General features: G+C 36.1%; 1 protein-coding gene across 1 annotated transcript in view; it reads left to right on the forward strand.

The window, feature by feature from the left end:
• Nucleotides 1-2,841: 2,841 nt before the first annotated feature.
• The window catches only part of slco2a1 (solute carrier organic anion transporter family, member 2A1), a 40,166-nt gene continuing 18,976 nt past the window's right edge, over nt 2,842-24,031 (forward strand). The window contains exons 1-4 of the mRNA XM_028444775.1: nt 2,842-3,117; nt 18,299-18,436; nt 20,257-20,419; nt 21,916-22,128. Coding sequence (XP_028300576.1) covers nt 3,058-3,117; nt 18,299-18,436; nt 20,257-20,419; nt 21,916-22,128 — 574 coding nt within the window. The 5' untranslated portion in view covers nt 2,842-3,057. The remainder of the gene's footprint in view (nt 3,118-18,298; nt 18,437-20,256; nt 20,420-21,915; nt 22,129-24,031) is intronic.

The raw sequence follows: 24,031 nt of genomic DNA on the forward strand, positions 1-24,031 counted from the left end.
ATATATATATATATATATATTTATTTTATTTTTTTTCCAGGGGGGGGTCAAGCAATCGTAACCTCCAGTTTGGGCATACATTTTTTTCAATAAAATACTGCATATTTTATCTTCAATTGTCATGGAAAGGAATTATGTTGTTTTTTTTAAACTTGGAACCTATTTTTTGGGATTCATTGACCACAAAATCAGAGATAGGGGCCTCTCATATATGGTCAGGGGTCAGTTTTAAGAAATGTTTGTATTTTAGCTACAAAGTGTGATCTCACGTGTCTCAGGGTAAATGTATTTCTATTGTCCTACGGTACATCCATACCAAAGGGGAACTTTGCATCCTGACTTGAAGTCACCAGTAACTACTATAGACTATTTCATAAAGATGTTTGTTTCTGTGTGTGTGTGTGTGTGTGTGTGTGTGTGTGTGTGTGGTGTGTGTGTGTGTGTGTGTGTGTGTGTGTGTGTGTGTGTGTGTGTGTGTGTGTGTGTGTGTGTGTGTGTGTGTGTGTGTGTGTGTGTGTGTGTGAGATAGATGGGCAAACACTCGTTGAGCTATATATTGTGCGAACAAAGTTCATCTCTTATCCCAGTCGCTTGGCAACATTGTGTTGATTATCCAGCTTGTTATTATGGCACATATTTAATCAGTTTATGAACACATTTTGTGATAGAAAGTTCATAAATGTTTGTGCAGCGAGCAGTGTGAGACCTGAAGAATTAAAAGGACTATTTATTTTTTTATAAAGTTAACTGTAACGAAGGAAAACCAATGTAGAGGGAACAGATTTTGGGCGGGGAAATGAGTAATTTAATCTTTAATGTGCCTTAGTTTGCACTTCCACATATAAATACATATATAAATATAAAAGTATGTAAGGCAGTGACATCAACCAAACAGTAGCTGTAGGATCTTCACTTACATGTGGGACCATTTTTTAATTATTTTGGGATGTTTTGACTGAGTAAAATTGCAGGACTTTGGAAAACTGGGAGTTCTTTAAAAATGAGGGAGTGGAGGGACTGAAATATCTACAACTGAAAAATAGTTTTGGTCATTTACACCAGAGGTTCTCAACCTTGGGGTCAGGACCCCATTTGGGGACTAAAGTGACTAAAATGGGTCAAAAGCAGTCAAGAGTGGCCAAAAAATGGCAACTAAAATAAACCAGGTGGTATGTAATGGCTAAAAGTAGCTTAAATGGACAAAATGTGTTAAAAAAAAATAGTAGAAAAGGGCAAAACCGTAGAACAAAATGGAGGGAAAAAAGGAAACCAGTGGTATTTATTAGGCAAAAGTTAACTCTTTGGGATAAAAATGATCAAAAAAATGAACAAAAGTGAAAATTGGATTAAAGTGTTAAAAATAACTTGCAAAAATAGGGTGAAAATTGTATATTTATTGGCAAAAGGAAGCTAAAATAAAAAATGGGACAAAGGAAGTTGCAAAATGGCCAAAGGAAATCGGTAAAAAGGGGTTAAAAAGTTTCCCCCTTTCAAGGTTTTCTGTGGGAATAATAATTAAAATTAAGACTCAAAGAGCCATGTGACTAAATAACAGCTTCTACATCACGTGTCAAACTCATGGGCCGGGGGCCAAATGCGGCCTTTTAGAGCATCCAAGTCGGCCCGCAGGAGAAAGTAAAAATGACCGAGAATAATTGTGTAAATGAAAATCAACAATATTTGCAGGTTCTCACAGTTTTCCCGGTGCTTGTATCACATGATTGCAGTCATTTTTACATTTTTATTGTTAAACAATTGAAAAAAAAAATCTACCTTCTTACAAAATCCTTAAATTTTCGCTCAAATTATTACATAACATTTCCCGTAATTAAATAAAAATTGGTCACAAAATCTAGGACATTTAAAGTGAAGATCCTGTTGGGACTAATATCTGTTATTTATTGCTTATAGATATTGTCAGCTTCTTAGATATTTTTTTATTTTATGTATACGTAGATGTGCAAACTACGGCACAATTTCCAGCATAAAATCTGTGGCCCATTGAGGTCAAACTGATCCTTATTTATGGAGGACGAGGAGTGCCACAATTAAATAAATAAATACACTGTTCATTAATTAATTCAGTGTAAATAATTAATTAAATGTGCCAATAATTATTTGAATAAATTTTACATTTCATTTTTATTCTGAAAAGTATGAAGTATAAATATTTCACTATTTATTTCATGGTCTAATAAAATGTAAATAGAGAAAATCCAGGAGCCGTAAACACGAGGTCTGTCGCTTTGATACTGTTTCTAACATCGGTTTTACTAAAGTGCTCAGATACGTGCATCATTCCAGGGTAGAGTCTGAATTCGCCCGCTGGAGACCCTGGTGGTCAGTGTTTCCATGCACCAGGGGTCACCTGTGTGGAAGCAAGAGGACTGCCCTTGCTTCCATACTGCTGCTGAGCTGCTCTCATTGGTTTTTGAAAGTGCTCAGATTGGTTGAAAGTGACATCAGCAGAAAACCCTGAACACCTCCTCCAGTCTGAATATGTGTAATATTAATAATTAAAACACTAACAATCTCTGGAATAACATAAATAGTGAAATATTTATACTTCATACTTTCCCCAATGAAAATGAAATGCGAAATGGATTTAATTAATTGACAGTTTTAATGAACAGTAAATGTATTGATTTAATTGTGACAGCCCTGTTCTATATGGTGATCATGTGATGACGTAGTGGGCTGGTCTAAATGTTAGTCCTGGTCCACCTCTGACTGTAGCTCATGTTTAATATTATATTATAAATAAAATCATTCCATTAATAAATGTGATTTCATATCAAAGCTGCAGCTCATTAGAACATTCCACAGCTAATGAAGCGTCTGTTACTGAAGGACTGACTGAACGTCATTCATCACACACTGAGTACCGACAGGTGAGCGCGAGACCGACCGCCTTCCGTCCGTCCCTCCCTCCCGCCACGCGCGGTGGGCTGGGTCCGCGTCAGTCAGCTGTAGTACTGACAGCACGAGCACACACTGACACACGCACAGACACTACAGACCTGCACGGACACTGGACGGAGCCGGACCGGGACTCTCATGGACAAAGCAGCGGGAAAAGAGCCGCGACGGACCGGGACCACGAGGTGCGGCATTAAGGTAAGAAAACTACAGACACTGGAACAACTGGAAAACAATTAAACGCTTTAAAATGCATTTAAAAAACAATGTAAACACTGACAGTTGAGTTTGCATTTAGTTATGTATGTATATGTGTATGTGTGTGTGTATATATATATATATATATATATATATATATGCACACAGGTGTAAATATATCCTACTCAAGTAGAAATACTGTTGTTTGAAATTGTACTGAAGTACCATTACAAGTTCTATATAAAATACTTAAGTACAAATAAAAATGAGCTCAGTTAAATAGTTCTGAGAGTCAAAGTTACTAGTTACGTTCACCCCACACGTTTAAATCTGCCACTGTTCCATTACATACAGTAAACATCTCATATAGAAACTTTAAAAGAAAGAGATTAAATCGTTGGAACGTGATTTATTTTCCACAGAGGAATCTGTATAAAATAAAAGGTTTGTCAAATTATAATAAAAACAAATAACACCAATAAATTAATTTCAAAATGCAGGCTCTAATGCCGTGCATTACCTGTATACTGATTGGTTATTTAATTTTTATGTAGTTTCACAATATCTGTTGATCATTTTAAAACAAAAAATAATAATTTACTCAGTAACGTTTAGGTGTAGAAATGTAATGATTTACTTTAGTTCTTTTAAAAAGTACAAGTAAAATTACTCATTTAGAAATACCCATAAAAGCAACTCAGTTACAGTAACAACTTGTAATCTGTTACTTTCACCTGTGCATATACTGCTGTAACTGTCAAGTGCAATAAATGTCTGAGTATAAAAACATGATGCGATTCACGATTTGCATGTTTGCATTAAAAAAAAACATAATTAAAAAATGTATTTGGACATTTTTTTGGATGGACACAATAATTGTGTGGTGAAATATCACAATATATCCAAGGCTTTAGCTACTCTGAGTTCATTTCTACCTCTGATATCTTAATATAGATATTAGAGTTGAATCGTTCCAATGGTTTTTAGGGCTGCAAACCGTGTTTAATTGACATGATGTGGTCCTTCATACTGTAATATTATTCTCCCCTGTGAGGATTATCTGGATCAGACTGTGAACTATTCTCTGAGTTAAAGCCAAGGCCAACAATGTGCTGCAAAATCTCAGTAAAAGTTTCCACACAACCGTCAAAATGTGGTTTATTTTAGATATTTCTGAAGGAGTTTGTTTTTAAAAATTGATAAGTTGCAGTTTGACCTATTTTTTATCAAATATTTGAGCTAACTCTGTTCTGCCTCCCTGTTTGTACTGTGGGAAAACAACTCTTTCTTTTGTCAAACTTTATCTTTTTGATATAGTTCTGATATGACTCCAGTGCTTGGTTGGATCAGTGTCACACTCTTAACTGTACGAGAACAACTTGTTTCAGGCCTGAGTTTTGGATGAGGCCTCATGTTGAGAAACCACTCAGTTCTAGTGAAATGACGTCTGACTAATTCACACACATTCTGTGACCTTAGATGTTGCGAAGAGTTTCTACATCAGTGGTTCTTATTATTGGAGAAACTCAATCAGTTTGTAACTGGAAAAATCAAAACAGACATGAATCTAATCAGAATCACAATCAGAAAGGATTTTATTTGCCAGGTACAATTTAAAAAAAAAAAAAAAAACAGCACTAGGAATTTAACTTCTTAGTGGGGGTGAAGAACACACAACACACCGAGGCGGCCATCTGCGGCGCCATCATGTTTAGATGAAAAGTGGGAAAGACAGGGGGGAGGGGGGTGAGGGTTGGGGGTTTAGGGCGGAGAAAAGGAAAGGATTGCCAGCTGCTGGGGGAGGGGGGGGGTTGTTGAAATATACGTATCACGACCCTGAGTAGATCTGGTTCAGAAACAAAGTTCCGTGGGGGGGGGGGTCAATTTCAATAGCCTTAAGTCCTGGTCTCTCAGCAGTAAATCTAATAAAGTGGCCTTAACTTGCAAGCTGGACATTCAATTTCTTCAAGTTGAATTCAATTTCACGTTAACGTCCCAAAGCAGCTCCTGCTTGTTTGTGAGATCATTGATCACATGAGTCTGAGTGTTGAGAGCCCTGCTCCATCCTTCAGAAATGACTGGCAGCCTTTCTAAATCACCTGTCGACGTGATAGGTCAGAAGGGTGCCAGCTCCAATCAGCAGCATGCCTGCTACCATAATTTTAATCATGGAGATGTCTTCCACATCCTCCACGGAAAGTATCAACAGACACACAACTCACCACTCGTTCCAAGAGTCGAGCGTATATCCAGCCGCAAATGTACCGCTCGGACAGGCGGGCTCACCACTGCCCGTTCCTTTTGTCAAGAAATTTGGTTGATTGCATTGAGAGACCAACTGATCAACCTGTATAAACCTGCTGTCCTTTTGCCTCTGCCCAGGGACTACAGATGAAAATTAGCTTGTAGCTATCGCTGGTCTGTACAACACATCTGTTACGTAATGTCCCTATCAAATAAATAAATAAATTCCAAAATTTTGGTTTTGGATAGAGGTGTAGAGAAAAGCCCCCATTAGATTCACAAGACCAGACAAAACAAGCAGCAGCAAGGACAGACACGTTCAAAACTTTTTAATTTTTTAAAGATTATTATTTAAAATTGAAATGTAAAGTTATCATAATGTGTCTTTATAAACTAGTTTTATTACATTTTTAGAAATTACAATTTAAAATTAAAATGTAACTATTGTAATGTATGTTTAATAAACTAGTTTAATTCACTTAAAAAAAATCTCATTTAAAATTAAAATTACATGTTATTGTAATTTATATTTAATAACTTAGGTTATTGTGGAAATGTATTTTGTGTAAACTATGGAAAAGTTTCTCACATTGCATTGTGGGATGTGGAGTCCAACAGAAGAATGCAGTGACATCGCCGAAGTGGAAAAGTTTTTAAAAATTAGTTTAAATTAAAATTTAACATTATCATAGTTTTTATCTTTAATAAACTAGTTTCATTTAATTTTAATTACATTTTTTTTGATTTCCTCAAGTGGAGGAGTTAAAGTAAAGGTGTTGTTCACGAGTGAGGATCGGACGATCGATAGACGGATCGGTGTGGCGTCAGCAGTGATGCGGTCGCTGTATCGGACTATTGTGGTGAAGAAGGAGCTGAGTCGGGGGACAAAGCTCTCGATTTACCGATCGATCTACGTTCCTACCCTCACCTATGGTCATGAGATCTGAGTAATGACCGAAAGGACAAGATCGCGGATACAGGCGACCGAAATTAGTTTCCTTCGCAGAGTGGCTGGGCGCACCCTTCGAGATAAGGTGAGAAGCTCAGTCACTTGGGAGGAGCTCGGAGTAGAGCTCCTTCACGTTGAAAGGAGCCAGCTGAGGTGGCTCGGGCATCTGTTTCGGATGCCTCCTGGTCACCAGGGAGGTGTTTCAGGCATGTCCTATTAGGAAGAGACCTCGTGGAAGGCCCAGGACACGTTGGAGGGACTATGTCTCTGAGCTGGCCTGATGTCGCCTCGGGGTCCCCCCAGAACGGCTGGAGGAGGTGTGCGTGGATCAGGAGGTCTGGGCATCTCTGCTGAGACTGCTGCCTCCGCGACCCGGCCCCGGATAAAGCGGAAGAAAATGGATGGATGATGGATTGAATTTTTTGAAATTAAATTTTATATTAACATATGGTAATTTATCTTTAATGACCTAGTTTAATTTAAATTAAAAAAGTAATTTAAAATAAAAATTTTATGTTATCATAATTCATCTTTAATAAACTAGTTTAAAGAAATGTTTCAATATTATAATTTAAAATTGAAATGTAACATCAGAATGTATCTTTAATAAACCAGTTAAATTCAGTTTTTAAAAATTCGAATTTTAAATTTAACGTTATCATAGTTTATCTTTAATAAAGTGGTTTCATTATTTTTTAAATCAAAATTGGACATTAATGTCATTTTTAAAGTAGTTTTTAATTTAATAAAGTAGTTAAATTCAGTTTTTAAAAATTACAGTTTCAAATTAAAATGTAAAATTGTTATTGTTTTTTATCTTTAATAAACTATTTGAATTTATTTTTCCTTAATTGTAATTTCAAATTGAATTTGAACAAAACACAACTAAACTAGTTCAACATTATTATGTTTTTTAAACTAGTTAATTTTTTTATTATGATTTAAAATTTATAAAATGGTTATTGTAATTTGTCTTGAATAAACTAGTTTAATTACATTTAGAAAAAATATATAATTTAAAATTAAAATGTAACACTATTGTAATTTATCTTTAATAAACTCGTGGACATGTATTTTTGGTAAAGTTTGTTTTAAGTGGTTCTCATATTGCATTGTTGGATTTGGAGTCTGATAGAAGAATCCAAAGACAGTGGGTTTCTTTGTCAGACGAGGAAGTCAGTGGTTCTATCGTGTTCTCTGTGATATGAAGTCACTTTCATTTAGTTTGTATTCACGTGTTTCCATCAAAGCCACAAACATCAATGTGTGTTTTTCATGTTTCTTTACCTATTGATGACAAATGCTTCATTATGTGAATACTTTTGTTGTTTTATTGTTATTTAAACATGTTTTGGGGTCCTGAGCTTTTAAAGCAGTGTTTCACATTCTTCATGTTGCTGCTCCTTTGTTGATCTTCACTTAAAATCTTCTGAAACCAAGACGTGCAAACGAAGGAAGGGCAGATAAGGAGATAAACATCTCGCCATGCCTTCACTGTAAGGAAGTGTTTGTCATATTTGTGTAGTGGGAGTAGCTCAGGATAAGCAGATGAAGCAGCATGTTGGAGTATTTCTGAGTTATTCCAACAGTTCAACAGTAAAGACCTTTTTGTGCACATCTGTCCAGCTGTTTGCTCAGCTTATAAAGGTGTTCTGTTTGCTTTTGGCTGGAGGCCTGATCTCAGCAGCAGGTCTGTGTTCACATCTGAGGCCATGCAGCTCTCACGTTTACACTCAAGTAGAACAAGAACAACACCTGAGTGCACTGCAGCACTACGTTGTAGAGGTCGACCGATTCATCAACTTTTTTATGTCGGCCTTCGGCCAAAAAACATAAATATATATATATATATATATATATATATATATTTTTTTTTTACCATCACCAGCCCTCTTTAAGGAAGGGTAAGAAACACTTTATTAAAGGGAGGATATAAAAAGCGAGGGCAGTGTTACACCTAACTGAGGGGGAAGGGAACAGGGAGGAGAGACTCAAGGTAGGAAATAGAAAGGATGGGAAAGTGTTGATTATTTTAAAGTGAGAGAGAGATGTGATGTTGTAGTTGTGCATATGTGTGAAGCTTAGGTATAATGGTGGTGGCTGTGAACAGGAAGGAGTGAGTGGTTCTACCTTAAACAGGTGTTTAGTTTAAACCCACGACTTGCACATTGTATATTGTTGTCGTGCTTTACTGCTACTTACCCGTCCTGTACATTTTGTTTTACTTGGTTGTGTATGGGTATATTTACAGTTCAATAAATATTAAGAGTTCTATTGGTGTATTTAATTTAATTTCTAATATATATATTTATAGCATATCAGTGTTTCAATTGTCTTTCATAATCAACATGCTTTAAAAAAAAGTATATCGGCCTCAAATATCGGCTTCCAAAATCTGCTTTAGATATCGACCATCGGCTGATTTTTGTTTTTTAATCGGTATCGTTATCGGCCTTTGAATATCCCTTATTGGTCGACCTCTACTACGTTGAATCTCGTGCTGTGCAACCAGTTTGAATCCAAAATGAGAAAGGAAAAAGTCGCATATGGAAGTATTTTGCATATCAAGCAAACGCCGAAGGGAAGGCAACAGATTTCAACAGGCCTGTATGTGAGCAAATTGAACAATGCTTCAAAGTGGAGGCTACAAAGTGCAGTAGCGCCGTAAAGCATCTGAATGACCAACAACACGGTCTCGATGAGGAATTTCAAAAGGTCAGTAAAGCTCTCGTTTCAGCAACATTGAAGTATTATTCAGTTATCATGAACGTTTACCCAGACGGCGGCACAAGTTAACATTGAGCCACGTTAGCTGTTTCGTATTAAGCTAGCGACTATGGCTAATCATAAAATGACCAACGTTAATGTGGGAGCTAGGCAGCAAACGTTAACAGTCCTGCCTGTCTGTAACATAAACAGACTACGTCTAATTAAAGGACATTACAGTTATTTTTGTCTGAAAGTGTTTTGTTTCTCTTAAAGTCCCAGAATGAAGCTGAGAAAAGCAGCTACTAGACAGAAACTATGGCAACCTGAGACTCAGCCTACCCTACCAGTCCTTTTTGAAAATATGCAGCCAAGTCACCAGAAGCACAGAAAACAAACAGGGCTGTTGCCGAATACTTAAGCATACTCATTATTGAGCCTATTTTAAAACCTTTGCTATGATCAGAACAGTTGTTTTTAAAGTTGGCACATCGTTCTAAAAATGTTTATTAGTTAGTATTTGTTTCACACTATGTTCTTAAAAAATGCTGCTAAATTTTGTTATACTTTCTCAGAAAAAGTGTAATAGTTTTAGTTTTGTTGTAAAATCTTGCACTACATTTCATTTCATTTAAAAATACTTTGTATACTGTTCATGGTTTGTATTCTCAACTGTATTAAAGGAAATTTTGCTACGAAATGTTTTGTCTTTTTTTTGCCCCGTGGTATTGAAAATGGTATCGAGTTTTTTTCTGAGTATTGGTATCGAGCTTGAAATTCTAGTATCGTGACAACCCTACGTCCTATTAATAGAAGTCTTGTAATTTTAGTCATCTCTGACCATTTTCCCTCCCCTCTTCCTTTGGCTGATACTTGGCTACTTTAATAATAATAATAATAATAATTCATAATAATAAAAACTCAGTTTTAAAGCCAACTTGTCAAGAACATAAATCCAAAATTTAATGTGGAAATTGTGAACGCACTAGGGGGAGTTTGCTTTTAAATTTGGCCCACATACAGTATCTATCTCGCTCTGAACAAAGGCGGACACGTTTCTCTCTGCTCCCTCTCTCCCTATCTGACCTCATTGCTGCTTGTTGTTTTGTGCTGTCTTTTTGTTAGAATCTAATAGGAGCCTCTCTCTACATCTAAAAACCAAAATTATGGAATTGATCAGCTGGTCTCTCAACACAATGGATCAAATATTTTCAACAAAAACAACGAGCAGAGGTGAGCCCGCCTTTCCAGACAGAATGTCTGTGGCGGGAAACAAGGAGGACGTGGACGTCTACATAATTGGTATTATGGTAGCAGGTATGCTGCTGATTGGAGCTAGCAGTTTCCTGTCCAATCGTAAAGTCTGGATTACGTTGGCAGCTGTTTTGGGAAGGCTGCCAGTCATTTCTGATGGAAAATAATCCTTAGTTATCTAGCGTGTTTGATCTGATTTCAGGACGTTTATTGTCCAGTAAAGTCACCATAACAGGGAAAGATGATGAAACTAAAGTGGAAAAATGGATAAAATCTGAAAAGGAATGTGATCCTCCTGTGATCTCATGATCAACTCCTTAAATCCAGTTTGTGGCTTTTTCATTTTTCACTCTGTTGTCAGCTCATGATCAGCCGACTATGACGGAGAATTGTCCAACATGTTTGTACTAATGGAGTGAGACGTTCATGTGTGGAGGGTTTTTCAGGTACTTCCTGTTAGGTTTGAAAAGGATTTAATGTTTAATATTTATTTCTCAGCAGGGGTCATTTTGTGAGATAAAAGAGACTCATTATGTATTCATTACAGTGACTAGTGAACATCTAAAATAGTGTAGACGGTGTCATGAGGAATGATTTGAATCTGTGTGTTTGTTGCTGTTTGTCTATAAATAAATCAAATATTCAGGATGAGCTTCATCACTAAATGTTTCATTTGATCCAACACAGTGTCAGTGACTGTGTTTATGTTGCTATTGTGTGATGAACCTGTTTCATGTTTATTCACAACAAACGGCGATGATGTCACACTTATTTTAACCATCAGAGACTTCCTTTAAATTCAGCCACGACTGGAAATCAAAGCTTCAGAAATGTTGCAGTTTCCCTCCATTCTTCTTCTCTCAGCACGATTCAGACTCAGGACAATAACATCAAAACAAAAGAGCAAATATACTTTAATGTGGATGAACATGAAGGTTGAAGGTTCAATCCCTGCTGTGGACATCAGTGACCTACACTTACTTTACATCAGTGTTCAGAGATGGAAACTTTCATCACATGATCAACATTCCTGTCACTATTTAGAATGATGACCAATGTGAGTATTAATACAGGTTTTATTGTTTATTTTTGTTGTTGTGTTGGTCGTCACATTGTGTATTTCCACGTTTTTTTCTGGGAGTTTTTTGGTCAATTTGGTGTCATTTATGTGTATGTGTTTTTTGAGCAAGTCTGTGTATTTTTTGTTTTTGTTTTGTGGTTTTGGTGTATTTTTTTATTTTTTTTTTTAAATAGTTTTGTTTAAAAAAATAAAAAATAAATAAAAAATTGTGTTTTTGGAGTCCTTCACATTTATTTTTGTTGTCCTAGTGTGCATTTTTCTATAGTTTATGATTTTTGGAGTCATTTAGTTTATTCTTTATTGTTGTTTTGTGTGTTTTTGGAGTCAACTTATGTATTTATTTTTATTTTTTGTGTGGTAGTTTTTTTTTTTTGGTATTTTTTTTGTGGATTTTTCGGTAAATCAGTGTTTTTTTTTTTTTTTTAGCCATTTTGTGTTTTACGTTTTTTTATGTTTATTTTAATATTGTTTTGTGTGTTTTTTCAAAATCACTTTGTGTATTTTGTTATCGTTCTGTATGTTTTTTGGATTCTTTTTGTGTTTTTGGAGTAAATTACATTTTAGTCGGTGTGCACTGGACTATAAAGCTCACTAGAGCTTAATCACTATGGCAATGAATGCAGTTCAATGATGTGCTTCACAAAATGCTCTACTTTGGTCTCATCTGTCCACAGGACGTTCTCCCAGAAGGGTTTCGGCTAGTTTTGGCAAACTGCAGTCTGGCTTTTTGGTAAAACACATCATTGTACTGTTTACAAAAAACAAAATGAGGCCTTCAAAGAAAAGAACACGATCCCTACGGTCAAACATGGTGGAGGTTCACTGATGTTTTGGGGTTGATTTGCTGCTTCTGGCACCGGATGCCTTGACTGTGGGCAAGGCATCATGAAATCTGAAGACTACCAAAGACTTTTGGGGAACAATGTCGGGCCCAGTGTCAGAAAGCTGGGTCTCTGTCAGAGGTCATGGGTCCTCCAGCAGGACAATGTCCCAAAGCACACTTCAAAAAGCACCTAGAAATGGCTTTAGACAAAGTGCTGTAGAGTTCTGAAGTGGCCAGCAATGAGTCCAGATTGAAACCCCATAGAACACCTGTGGAGAGATCTCAAAACAGCAGATGGGAGAAGGCACCCTTCAAATCTAAGGGATCTGGAGCAGTTGGCAAAAGAAGAGTGTTCCAAAATTCAGTAGAGAGGTGTAAGAAACTCATCAATAGTTACAGAAAGTGATTGATTTCAGTTATTTCTTCCAAAGGGTGTGCTACCAAATATTAATTTGAGGGTGCCAATAATTTTGTCCAGTCCATTTTTGGAGTTCTGTGTAGAATGAAATCAGATTTGGCTTTTTTTCCTCTGTTTTTTTGTGTTGTTCCAATGCAAACAAAAGAAATAAACGTGAAAACCAATGCATTTGTAATTTCAACAATTTACTGGGAGAAGTGGTGCATTATCTGACAGTCAGTTGATGAAGCCTGTGTGCGTGGACGGCTGATGTCATTAATTTATTAATTCATACGCTGGAGCTGACATTATCAGCAGGAACATGCACAATGTGCTCTCATCCCAGTGTGTGTGATAGAGGTCTACTTGATTAGAAACGTGTGTGCTGTAATAAAGTTTAACTGCAGAGCGCTGTCTGTTTATCATCCATTGGATTAATATCATAAATAATTTCTCACTGTTGTGCATTAACAGTATCATCACCTTCCTGTCTGAGTTCTCTCATTCATGCCTTTTCTGTAACAGGGTTGTCTTTGGTCTGAATTAAGGATTTTAATTATTCATTGTTTTAAACTTGAGCGACCTGGTCAGTACCAAGTTATGAAGTGGATCAGATCTGAGCGAGTATAAAAGCTCCGCCTCCTGCTGTGCGCTGCACTAACACTGTTGCTCTTCACTGTCATCATGGATTTATATTCATTATTATATATGTTTAAGATCATAAGCTGTTCCTCCATTCATTGTGAAGACGCTCAGTCTGACAGTTCTCTCCATTGATTGGTCAGACGCTACAATCTCCACCCCTTTCATGTGTGCGCACACGTAGCGACTCTTAAATTAGCGTGTTGTGATCAATTAATCCAGATTTGTAACATAGGCCCTTTGTGTCAGGCTGTTGTTTGTGTGTTTTGATGTCACTTTGTGTATTTTGTTTTGTGATGGTTTTCTTGGTCAGTTTGGTGTAATTTGTGTGTAGGCTATGTGTTTTTTTTTGTTTGTTTTTTTTTTGCTTTTTTAGTGTTTTGTATGTTTTTTTTTGTGTGTTCTGTAATTTTGTATGATTTTTGGAGTGATTTTGTTTATTCTTTGTTGTTTTGTGTGTTTTTGGAGTCACTTTATGTATTCTGTGTTTTTTGTGTGAGTTGTCATTTACGTGTGCGTTTTTTTTTCAGTTAATTTGTTTATTTTTGTGTGTTTTTCTTTTTTGTCATTTTGTGTATTTTAATATGGTTTTTGATGCATCATCTGTTTTCTTTTTGAGTGATTTATATTTAGTTTTGTTGTCCTATTGTGTATTTTTCTGTAATTTTGCATGATCTTTGTGCAAAAAAGCGAACCAGAGCCCTTGAGCAAGGCTCTTCACTCTAACTCAAAATCAGAGAACGTGTGCGTGTGTGTGTGTACGTACACCTGTACACATATGACAATAAAAGACGTCTCTGGCGTCTGTTCTCGGGCTGCTTTGATTTTAGCCTTTGATCTAAACTGTTACACAGTCACTGAATGAACTTTGACCTCTAGTATTTGTTTGACTGCCAAACAGTGATGGGAGCTTTATTTGATCAGAAGCAGAATTACATAACAGCTCTGTAAATAAATAAATCACTGAGGTCTGTTAGTTTGATGAGGACATTTTAGCATTAGTAATAAAATAAAGCTGTTATTTCCTACAGTTCTCACTCCCTCAGCTGAGCTGGTAGTTTCTAAACATTTATCACCTCATTTTGTAAAGAAACATTTTATTCTACTAATATATTATCACTTGGTAAGAAAGTGGCAGGATATGGAGGTATTAAACGTTTCTCTCTCTCTAACCTGTTAAACATCCATTACCTCAGTGTTTATTGAGCTATTTTATGTATTTATTTTGTGTGTTTTTACAGTCATTTACATTGTGTTGTCCTATTGTACATTTTTCTGTAACTTTATATGTTTTTTGTGTCAATATAATGTGTAATTTTCCATCATTGTTTATGTAGTTATTTTGTTGGGGAAGTTTAATCAGAATCAGAAATGTTTTAATGGCCAAGTACAGTTTTTAGGACAGTACAAGGAATTTGACTTGGTAGTCTGTGCACAACAAAAAACAAAGAAAACAATCCAGCAACAATAATAATAATGATTAATATAAAGGATGAGGGATAAATAAAGGATACATAGAGAATGAAGGATAAATATAAATATAAATGACCTGTAATGAAATCTGATTTGTCCTGTAATTTTGTGTGTTTTTTTGGAGTCATTTTGTGTATTTTAATATCGTTTTCTACTGTTTAGGTATATTTTGGTTCTTGTGTGTATTTTTCTGCAATTTTGTATGATTTTTGTGTAACTTTTGTGTCAATATGCAGTTGCTATGTGTATTTTGTTAATTGTGTGAGGGCTGAGAAGTACAGTTAATTCTTATACGTACATATGTAGAAGAAATGCTTTTATAAAGATTTACTGTAAATGCAGTTTGTTTTTTGTTTTTTTAAATCAGTGCAAGTGTTAAACAGAAGGTGCAGCGCTAACAAGGTTTATTTGTATACAAACGAACAGCTTATTGTTATTATTTTAGGCATAATCTGTAGATAGGATTAGATTCATTCTGTGGGGATGAATGTAATTAATCACTGTATTAATCACCCAAACGTTCAAATTATTTAAATAGATTAAGTAGTTTAGACTCAAAGTATTGCAATTAAAAAGTTCTCCAAACTTATTTCACATGTAACATGTTCATTAATTACGACTTATTAGAATGAAGTAATTACGCGCTAAGAACGATGAAGACTTGTTATTTATATTGTTTCAAATATGGGTTATTTAAAAATAAACTTAATTCATACAGCACAAGCTAAAATACAATACAATCTCAAAGTGCTTCACCAAATAAGTAATCAATCATAACTAATAAATTGTAATCATAGCCTATTAAAGCAGGAACAATTTGATTGGGTCAAAAACATTAGACAAAATTTATTTTTTACTTTTTTTTTATTGCCATCAGTTAAATTGTAGCCCCTATAAAATTATATACATATATATACAGTATATATATTTATATATAGAATGACTTGAAGATAAAATAGTTTCTCTGTCACTGTGTGATTCTGATTGGCACAAAAAAAGTGAAAGAACTTAAATTGTGTTTACAGCAGATAAAATTGTCTTGTTTTAGGTTAACTATGAGTTTTAGTAAAGTAATATTTTGGGTTGTGTACACATTGTAATAAATATTACATCATGTTTTTGGTCTACTGTTAACAGTTCACGATGATGGAGAAAATCCATAATAACTCCAAGGGTTTTGTTCTGAATGTGAGAGGAATTGTACTTAAAGGGGACATATCATGCTAAATCCACTTTTTTAGCCCTTAAATGCATTTTGTTGTATATTTAGAGTGTTTAAAAGTACAGAAAAAAATCAAATTAGTCTCTTCAGGTGCTCCGTAGATATCTTTATATTCTGTTTTGCTCATATTTTTCAATCTGTTTCGATTTTTCGATTCTCTATTACGTTTTTTGAACAATAACATCACAGTATTTGCAGTGGAACTGCCAAATTAGGACATCGACTCCAGGTCCAACACTTCGAGCAATCCGCCATTTTTATTTCTCGCTTTTATTTTGTAGTCCAAGCTCCAGGATGCAGAAGTTACGAGAGGACAAGTCAAAATGTTTGGTTGAGTTTTATTTTTTATAGAAATGTACCCACATCTGTGGGTAAGGTCATTTTTGTGTGTGTGAAGCACTTCAAGGATGACTGCTTCATCAACCTCCACCAGTATAAAGAAGGATTTGCAGAAAGACTTTGTCTGATTGAGGGTTCAATTCCTTCTATCTTTGGAGACGACGAACAGAGCACTTCGGTAAGCTGTAAATAACGCTAAAAGGTGTGATGATAAGACGTCCCTGTCATTGTTTTGTTAGCATTAGCAGTTGGACCGTCTTCATATGTTAGCGCTGTGTGCTCGTTTTAGATCCTTGATGATATGGCCTACGTGATTTAATTTAAGTCTAAAGTTTTCATTAGTCATTTCATTTTGTCGTTTTTGTCTCCGAAAAGACTGGATTAAAATGCATTTCGTGACGTTAGCTTGGCGCTAGCGTTAGCTCGGTGCTTGTGTTAGCTCACTTGTTAGGGTTCTGCAGGTTCATCATCTTCATTTTCATCTCGCTCCACTGGGTCAGACTCTGGCTGGAACATGTAAGGCTGGATGGACAAGTCTAACGTTGTTGACATTTTGTAAATAACCTCTGAATAAAAAGTTTATGCGTCGCTACATAGCCGTATCTCTTCTATCAAACTACAAAAATGGCCGAGCAGGGTGGAGTTGAACCGAGTGTCACCTGGAGAGGGGGCGGGGTTTGGAGTGTCTCATTTGCATTTAAAGAGACCGCACCAAAACGAGTTGCTCTCAGAAGCACATCAGAAAAGGGGTAGAAAAGGGGTGGAGCTATAATAATGAGGAATTCAGACCCAAGCATTGCAGTTCTGCTTTATATAGACCACAACTGTATGATTTATATGTAAAAAGGAAGGATTTAAAACCATGATTTGTTCCCTTTAAAGCAACAGCTTTCCTCTAATAATACTGTATATTTCAGTATTATGGATAAAAGATACTGTCAAGGTTTCTTTAGCATCTCAGTTTTCTTACGTGACTGCTCAAGGTTTCTGTACATTTATTTATTTTATTCTTGAATATTTTTTCTTTAATGTTAAATGTCTGTAACCCATTATTAGTTAATAATAAATGAGTCAGTGTATCTCATCCTACTAACGTTGACTAATGTTCTCTGAGTGAGAAATATCACTTGATCAAGACTTTTATAATATTCCACACGACTAAATAAATCATAAAGGTATTTATGATCTGCAGATATCGGATCGATATCGGTAAATACTCAATGATGCAATATCGGTATCGTTTTGTGGTGAAAATGTTGTATCAGATCTCCCTCCTCTGGTTATTATCAGATGTTAATGATGCTGGTCACCAGGTTAGGGTCAGTTATAAGTGTAATTGGTAATTCATTGCAATTATGATGCAATTTTTTTATTGTAAATGAAAAAATATTTTGCTTTTGTAATTGTAATGGGCATTAAAATGATATAAAAACTGTCATTTACAATGTAATTAAATTCAAAACTGGGGAACCGTGTTACAGTTCTATGGCTTACACACATGTAGTTAATAATTAATAAAATATGAATTATATCAAGTTTACCTGTTAGTTCTTTTTACTATTTAAAAATGTAAATCGAGGGGTATACTTAAAAAAATATTCCAATATTTTTCATTGATTAGGAAGCTTTACAAGGTAACCAATAGATGAGAAACTAATGAAATGATAGATAATATTTTTAGTGTATTTTACAGATGATTTAAGACACAGGTCAAACTGACCTGTTAGCATTAGAGATGCTAACAGAAAGCTAACACAAGAGGAAGGTTATGTTTTATGGCTTTATTTACTAATGACCCAATTGTAATTTAACTTTTTTAATTGAGAACGTGATCGTAATTGGTTTCAAGGGAAAAAAATATAATTGTAATTTAAAAAATGCTGGTCAACATAATAGATAATTGAAGATGTAATGGTAATTTAAAAATGCAATTGACCCCAACCCTGCTGGTCACACCCTGTTGGTGGTGATAAATGTTGGAGTAGAGGCAACATTTTGTTCTGTGTTTCTGTCCGTTGTTCATTTTCTGATTCCTTCTGTTGTTCCTCCAGCTGTTCGTCCTGTGCCATGGCCTCCTCCAGTTCTCTCAGCTGCTCTACAGCGCCTACTTTAAGAGCATCATCACAACCATAGAGAGACGCTACGGCCTCAGCAGCTACTCCTCAGGAACCATTTCATCCCTCAATGAGGTCATAATTATATTATATATATCTCTGTAATAGATCTAGGAAGTTCTGTGTGTGTGTGTGTGTGTGTGTGTGTGTGTGTGTGTGTGTGTGTGTGTGTGTGTGTGTGTGTGTGTGTGTGTGTGTGTGTGTGTGTGTGTGTGTGTGTGTGTGTGTGTGTGTGTGCGTGTGCGCTGAGCAAAGCCCGGACAGCACATTCATGTTTACATTCAGTTCCAGCCGTTTTTGAGCATTTTGACTGATTTTAAAGACCCACAGAATATTTTTTACTATGACTATCTGAAATCTGACACCAGATTCTGAAAGATTGACGTCTCTACTTTCATTTAAAAGAAGGAATTTGTTTCTGGCTCGTTTTGTTCATTTGTAATCAGCTGTTGAATAGAGCAAGTTTGACACAATCTTCAGCTTCAGAGCAAAAAGCTGAGAAAAAAGCCTTTTTCTAAAAAAAACCCCTGTCAGTGACTTTAAAGCTATTTTTTTTTTTTTAGTGACAACTCTAACATCTTTAGTGACAACTCTAACATCTGAACAACAACCGGGCTTTTGATGGCAAAACTATTATTATTTATCTATCTGGGTCAGAGTTGAATGGGTTTCTTACTGTATTTTGGCGTTCCTCCAACTTTCTCTCCTGTCAGTCTGTACACACGCAACTTCCCCTTCCTCCCGGACATGCAGAGTGTCACTGCGTTCCCCGTTTTTTTTATGGTTTTATCTCACCATCGCCACACTATCCATGAGTTCCACACATGCTCTGGTCGAGTGTGCGCTGCTGGGAACGTCACCTCTCATACGTAGTGCCATTTTCTGTCTCGTAAACGCCTTTCCTCCTCTCCCTCCTAGCTCTGCTGAGCATGGATGATCTCTCACCCAAAGTTGTGCTGCTACCTCCTACATGTCACCTATTATTTTGCTATCTGGCTCACAGGCTGGGGGTATTTTGTACCCCCCCACACCTTATCCCCCTCCTCCCCCGACACGCAGGGATGATCCCTTTAGCCCGGTTAGTTGATGGTTTTATCTCACGATCACAACATTATCAATAATCCACTCAGGTCTACACATGTTCTGTTAGTATGTGGAGCTGTGAGCTGCTGGATACGTCACAATATCACTCTGTAGCGCCATAATCTCACTCATTCCTGCTTCTCCTCCCCAGCTAATAGTAGCATCAGTGGCTAATCTCTCATCTAAAGATGTAGTGCTGCCATCTTCAGGGCACAGTTGGTCACTACAACACCCCACAGCTTAGATATTGATGAGGGACCTCCGCCAGGGTGTTTGCTAGTAATCCCCATGAAAAAACGCAAATGACGAGTTATCTCGTCAATGGCACTGAGTGAGTTAATAAAGCCTTTTGGAGAACCTTGACATTTTCGGTAACTTTTTTCTTACCTTCATATATATATATATACAGTATATATAAGTTTATATGTTAAAAAAAAGGCAAAGTTTTTACTTTTCGTGCTCAGCATTTCTGTTACATTATTGACCAGTTATTACATTTCAGGTTTTATTACATTTATTTTTAGAACAATTTGGGTCTTGTCACATATGGGGCTCTAACAAGGCAGCTTCAAACAAGATAAAAGTAACATAATGACATAGTTTTTTTTTTTTTGTAAAGTCACGTTTGTTTGTTTGTGTAGTTAAGATGTACAAAGTAAATGCACAAAAACACTTTAAAAACATACAAAACAGCAAAACTACACAAAATCACTCAAAAAAACCACAGAGAAATTAGAAAACTGCTCACATTTGGGGTGATTGGTACGTATGGGGTTCTAACGAGGCTTTTACTGGTGTTTCTTGTGTTCCAGGTCAGTAACAGCGTTCTGATCGTGTTCATCAGCTACTGTGGGAATCGGGTTCATCGTCCTCGTGTGATTGGAGCAGGTGGTTTAATGATGGCGGTCAGCGCCCTGATGTTGACATTACCTCACTTCCTGTCCCAGCCCTACGAGTACGACTCCGTCCTACACAGTAAGCCCTGAACGTTAGCTCTGCATGCTAATGCTACACACTCCACACTTCGGGTTCAAAGGTCAACCACTGCACGACATGCTACAAATGTTTACATTCTTTCTCCCAATAATCAATGGGATCATTTTTAGGTCTTTGGAAACATTTCTGTATTTCTCTGACGTCTTATATGATGGACTGCTTCTATTGGTTTGTTTTTATCACAGCTCGATTTAATCTAATTCTCTTTTTCATCCTTTTTTTGCTGATATCAGATCAGGACACCCTGAGTGTTTGACCCAGTGGTTCTCAACCTTTTTTTGGATCGTGACCCCATCACAAATGTGTGGCAACCCCAAAGAATTGTTTTCTTTGCAGAATTAGTTTTGATCATATTTGTTAAACTGTGCAACAGATCCAGAGCAGCCAGATCAGATATTTTTATACTGTATTATATCCAACCATCCATTTTCTGACCAGCTCGCTTCATTCTGTGTTTTATTTATTTTGTTTATTCTATTCTATTATTTTTCTTCCATTTCCTCCATCTTTTTTTCTTCATACTACATTTTATTTGAGAAAGTGAGGCATTTCATGCGAACCCCATTTAACCCTCCTATTATCCTCAAATATCACAAACACATTTGACCCTTAGGGTCAATCTGACTACCTCCAAAAAATTGTTAACTAAGTTTTTTGTGTCAGGCACTTTGTTTATAAATTGAATTCATAAATAATCCATTGATAATGAAACATTGACCTATTCTCTAGCGCCACCATCAGGACAAACTTTTAAATTACCATTAATATATCATGAATAGTTTTCATCTAAATCGTCTTAAATTTACTGACCACATTAATGAGCACTAGAGTATGAATCCTAATGGTTGTGGTGATAATATGACCTTTGACCTTTCCTGTAGCGCCACCATCAGGTCAAACATCCAGTTTTAGAGTTTGTGTATCTTGGAAATCTTTCAACCAAATCTTTTCTAATTTGAGTTGAACATTTACGTCTCTCACAGGATGAACCATAGTGATTGATGTTGGGACCGCCCCCTTTACCTCTAACAAACATGTCATGTATCAACTAACTCTGCACCTGCAGGTGTGGAGATGTAGGGTCACATATGGGTCACCCCAAAGAGTTGTACACAACTAAACCCCAGAGGAACACCAAAGCGTGCAATATGTGTTCAGCACTGTGACAAAATATTATGAAAATTGTACGTTTAAACAAATGTACCCATCAAATTAAGAAAAGTGTTATTTTAAGATGATAAATGTTGAATGGGGTCAAATTGACCCCAAGGAAAATAGGAGGGTTAATCAGAAAAGCCATGAAATATGAAGCAAAAAAATGAAATGTAACTATTATTTTAGAATGATAAACCCCCGGATAATAGGAGGGTTAAATTCCAGGTGACCCCCGATGGGGTCATGACCCCTAGGTTGAAAAGCACAGGTCTCGCACCACTGTCCATGTATTTACCCTCCCCCCTTCCTCTGTGATGCAGATCACCATGACATCTGCTCCCTCCAAGGGAACTCCAGCGTGCAGGAGTCGTGCGGTCGTGATGAAAACCAACGATTGGCTGATACCAACAACCTGTGGGTGCTCATGGGCAGCGCTCAGCTGCTGTTTGGCGTGGGTTCGGTGCCCATCCAGCCCTTTGGGATCTCCTACATTGATGACTTTGCAGCGCCTGGGAACTCCTCTCTGTATATTGGTGAATGAGCTGAAGCTATAAACGTTGAATGGGTCATTTCAACAAACATCCACCTTCAGACTCAAAAAATTCTGATTTAGTTTTTTTTACTAATTCTTATTTTTTAGTTTGATTGGATTATTACTTTTTGGAATATGGACGTTTTGGGGGGGATGCTATGTGTCCATTTTTGTACGTCCTTATTTTTCTTCCATTTACAGCTTCCAATATCTCAGGAACTCCATCACATAGGAAAGATAAATATGGTGTAATAATATAGCTCCTCCTACTCTCTCAGAATATATAAACATACGTATCTGCTATACATCCTATCTGGTGGACATGTCAGCTCCTCTAGTCACAAAGTGTGTGTTTGGGTCTGGAACATGTTTGGGTCTTCAGTAAACTACTTATCATATGTCTCAGCTCCCTGTGATTTGATCAGCTTAGAGCTATGAACATAGACTGTTCACATCACTAATGATTAGTCACATATATGCATTGGTTCTTGGGTCACATGCTCTGGAAATATGAAAATATACACTCTTTTTTTCTATTTTAGCTCCACCTGCTCTCACCAAAAAAAGAGAAAATGTAGAACATGAGAAATGTGTTTATGATTAATATTCATCTATCTATCCAGCTCTATATTTTCTGACTACAGATAGATAGATGGATAGATAGATAGATAGATAGATGGATGGATGGATAGATGGATAGATGGATAGATGGATGGATAGATAGATAGATAGATAGATAGATGGATAGATAGATAGATAGATAGATAGATAGATAGATAGATAGATAGATACATAGATAGATAGATGGATGGATAGTTAGAAAGATATATAGAGAGATATATAGATAGTGTCTTCAAACATATACAACACAGTACAAAGAATAAACATTCATTTATGGGTTAAAGCAGTAACTGATAATCAGAGCCCATCCCCCAAACAACATTAAATAAAAAAACAATAAAAACAACTCTTTTTATCAACTTATGATTCAATAGGAGCAAAGATGTTTTCGTTTTTTAAAGAATTTTTCAACGTAGACATTGAACTGATTAACTCACTGTTAAGATCATTCTAAACTTTTATCACTGTAAACAGAAATGAGTCTTTATTCATTTGTTCTAAATGTATTTTGTTCAAAAATATAAACCCCTCTTAAATTATATTTTCCTTTTCTTAGTTTAAAAAGTGAAATACTATCAAAAGGAAGGCTTTTATTTCTTACTCAGAATACAATTTCTAACACTTTTAACCTTATTATATCCATACGTTTTATTCTTTTAGATTTTTTAAACAGTTTGTTCACTTCAGCTTCTAATATCTCAGGAACTACAGCACATAGAATAATTCAGTTCCACCTACTCTCACCAAAACACACACAAAAGAGCAAGTGTAGATCATGAGAAATGTATTCATAATTAATATTGATCCATTTTCTGAGTGGAGATCTGCTCCTTGTTCCAGCTCTCAATGAATATGAGGCAGGGGTACACCCTGGACAGTGCGCCAGTCCATCACAGAGCAACACACACACACACACACACACACACACACACACACACACACACACACACACACACACACACACACACACACACGTGAGGAAACCCACGCAGCATGAGGAGAACATGCAAACTCATAATTAATATTATGTTTTCAATAATAAGTGTTTTTCTGAATTATACTTTTTTATATTACTAGTGAAAAAGTAATGAACAATAAATGATTATGAGACACAGGCTACAATGGCCTCATGTGAAGGATTTTCATTATTTGCGAGTGGTTAAATAACACAAGTTTGGGTCCAAAATAAAAATGAAGAAATCGCATAAAGAAAATTTGTTTTATATCCGAAGAAAGAGTATAAATTAAAATGGATCAGATTTTTTTTCTTATATTCCACATGT

Source organism: Gouania willdenowi, chromosome 4 (genome assembly GCF_900634775.1).
Source record: "Gouania willdenowi chromosome 4, fGouWil2.1, whole genome shotgun sequence".
In the NCBI taxonomy this organism is placed as follows: Eukaryota; Metazoa; Chordata; class Actinopteri; order Blenniiformes; family Gobiesocidae; genus Gouania; species Gouania willdenowi.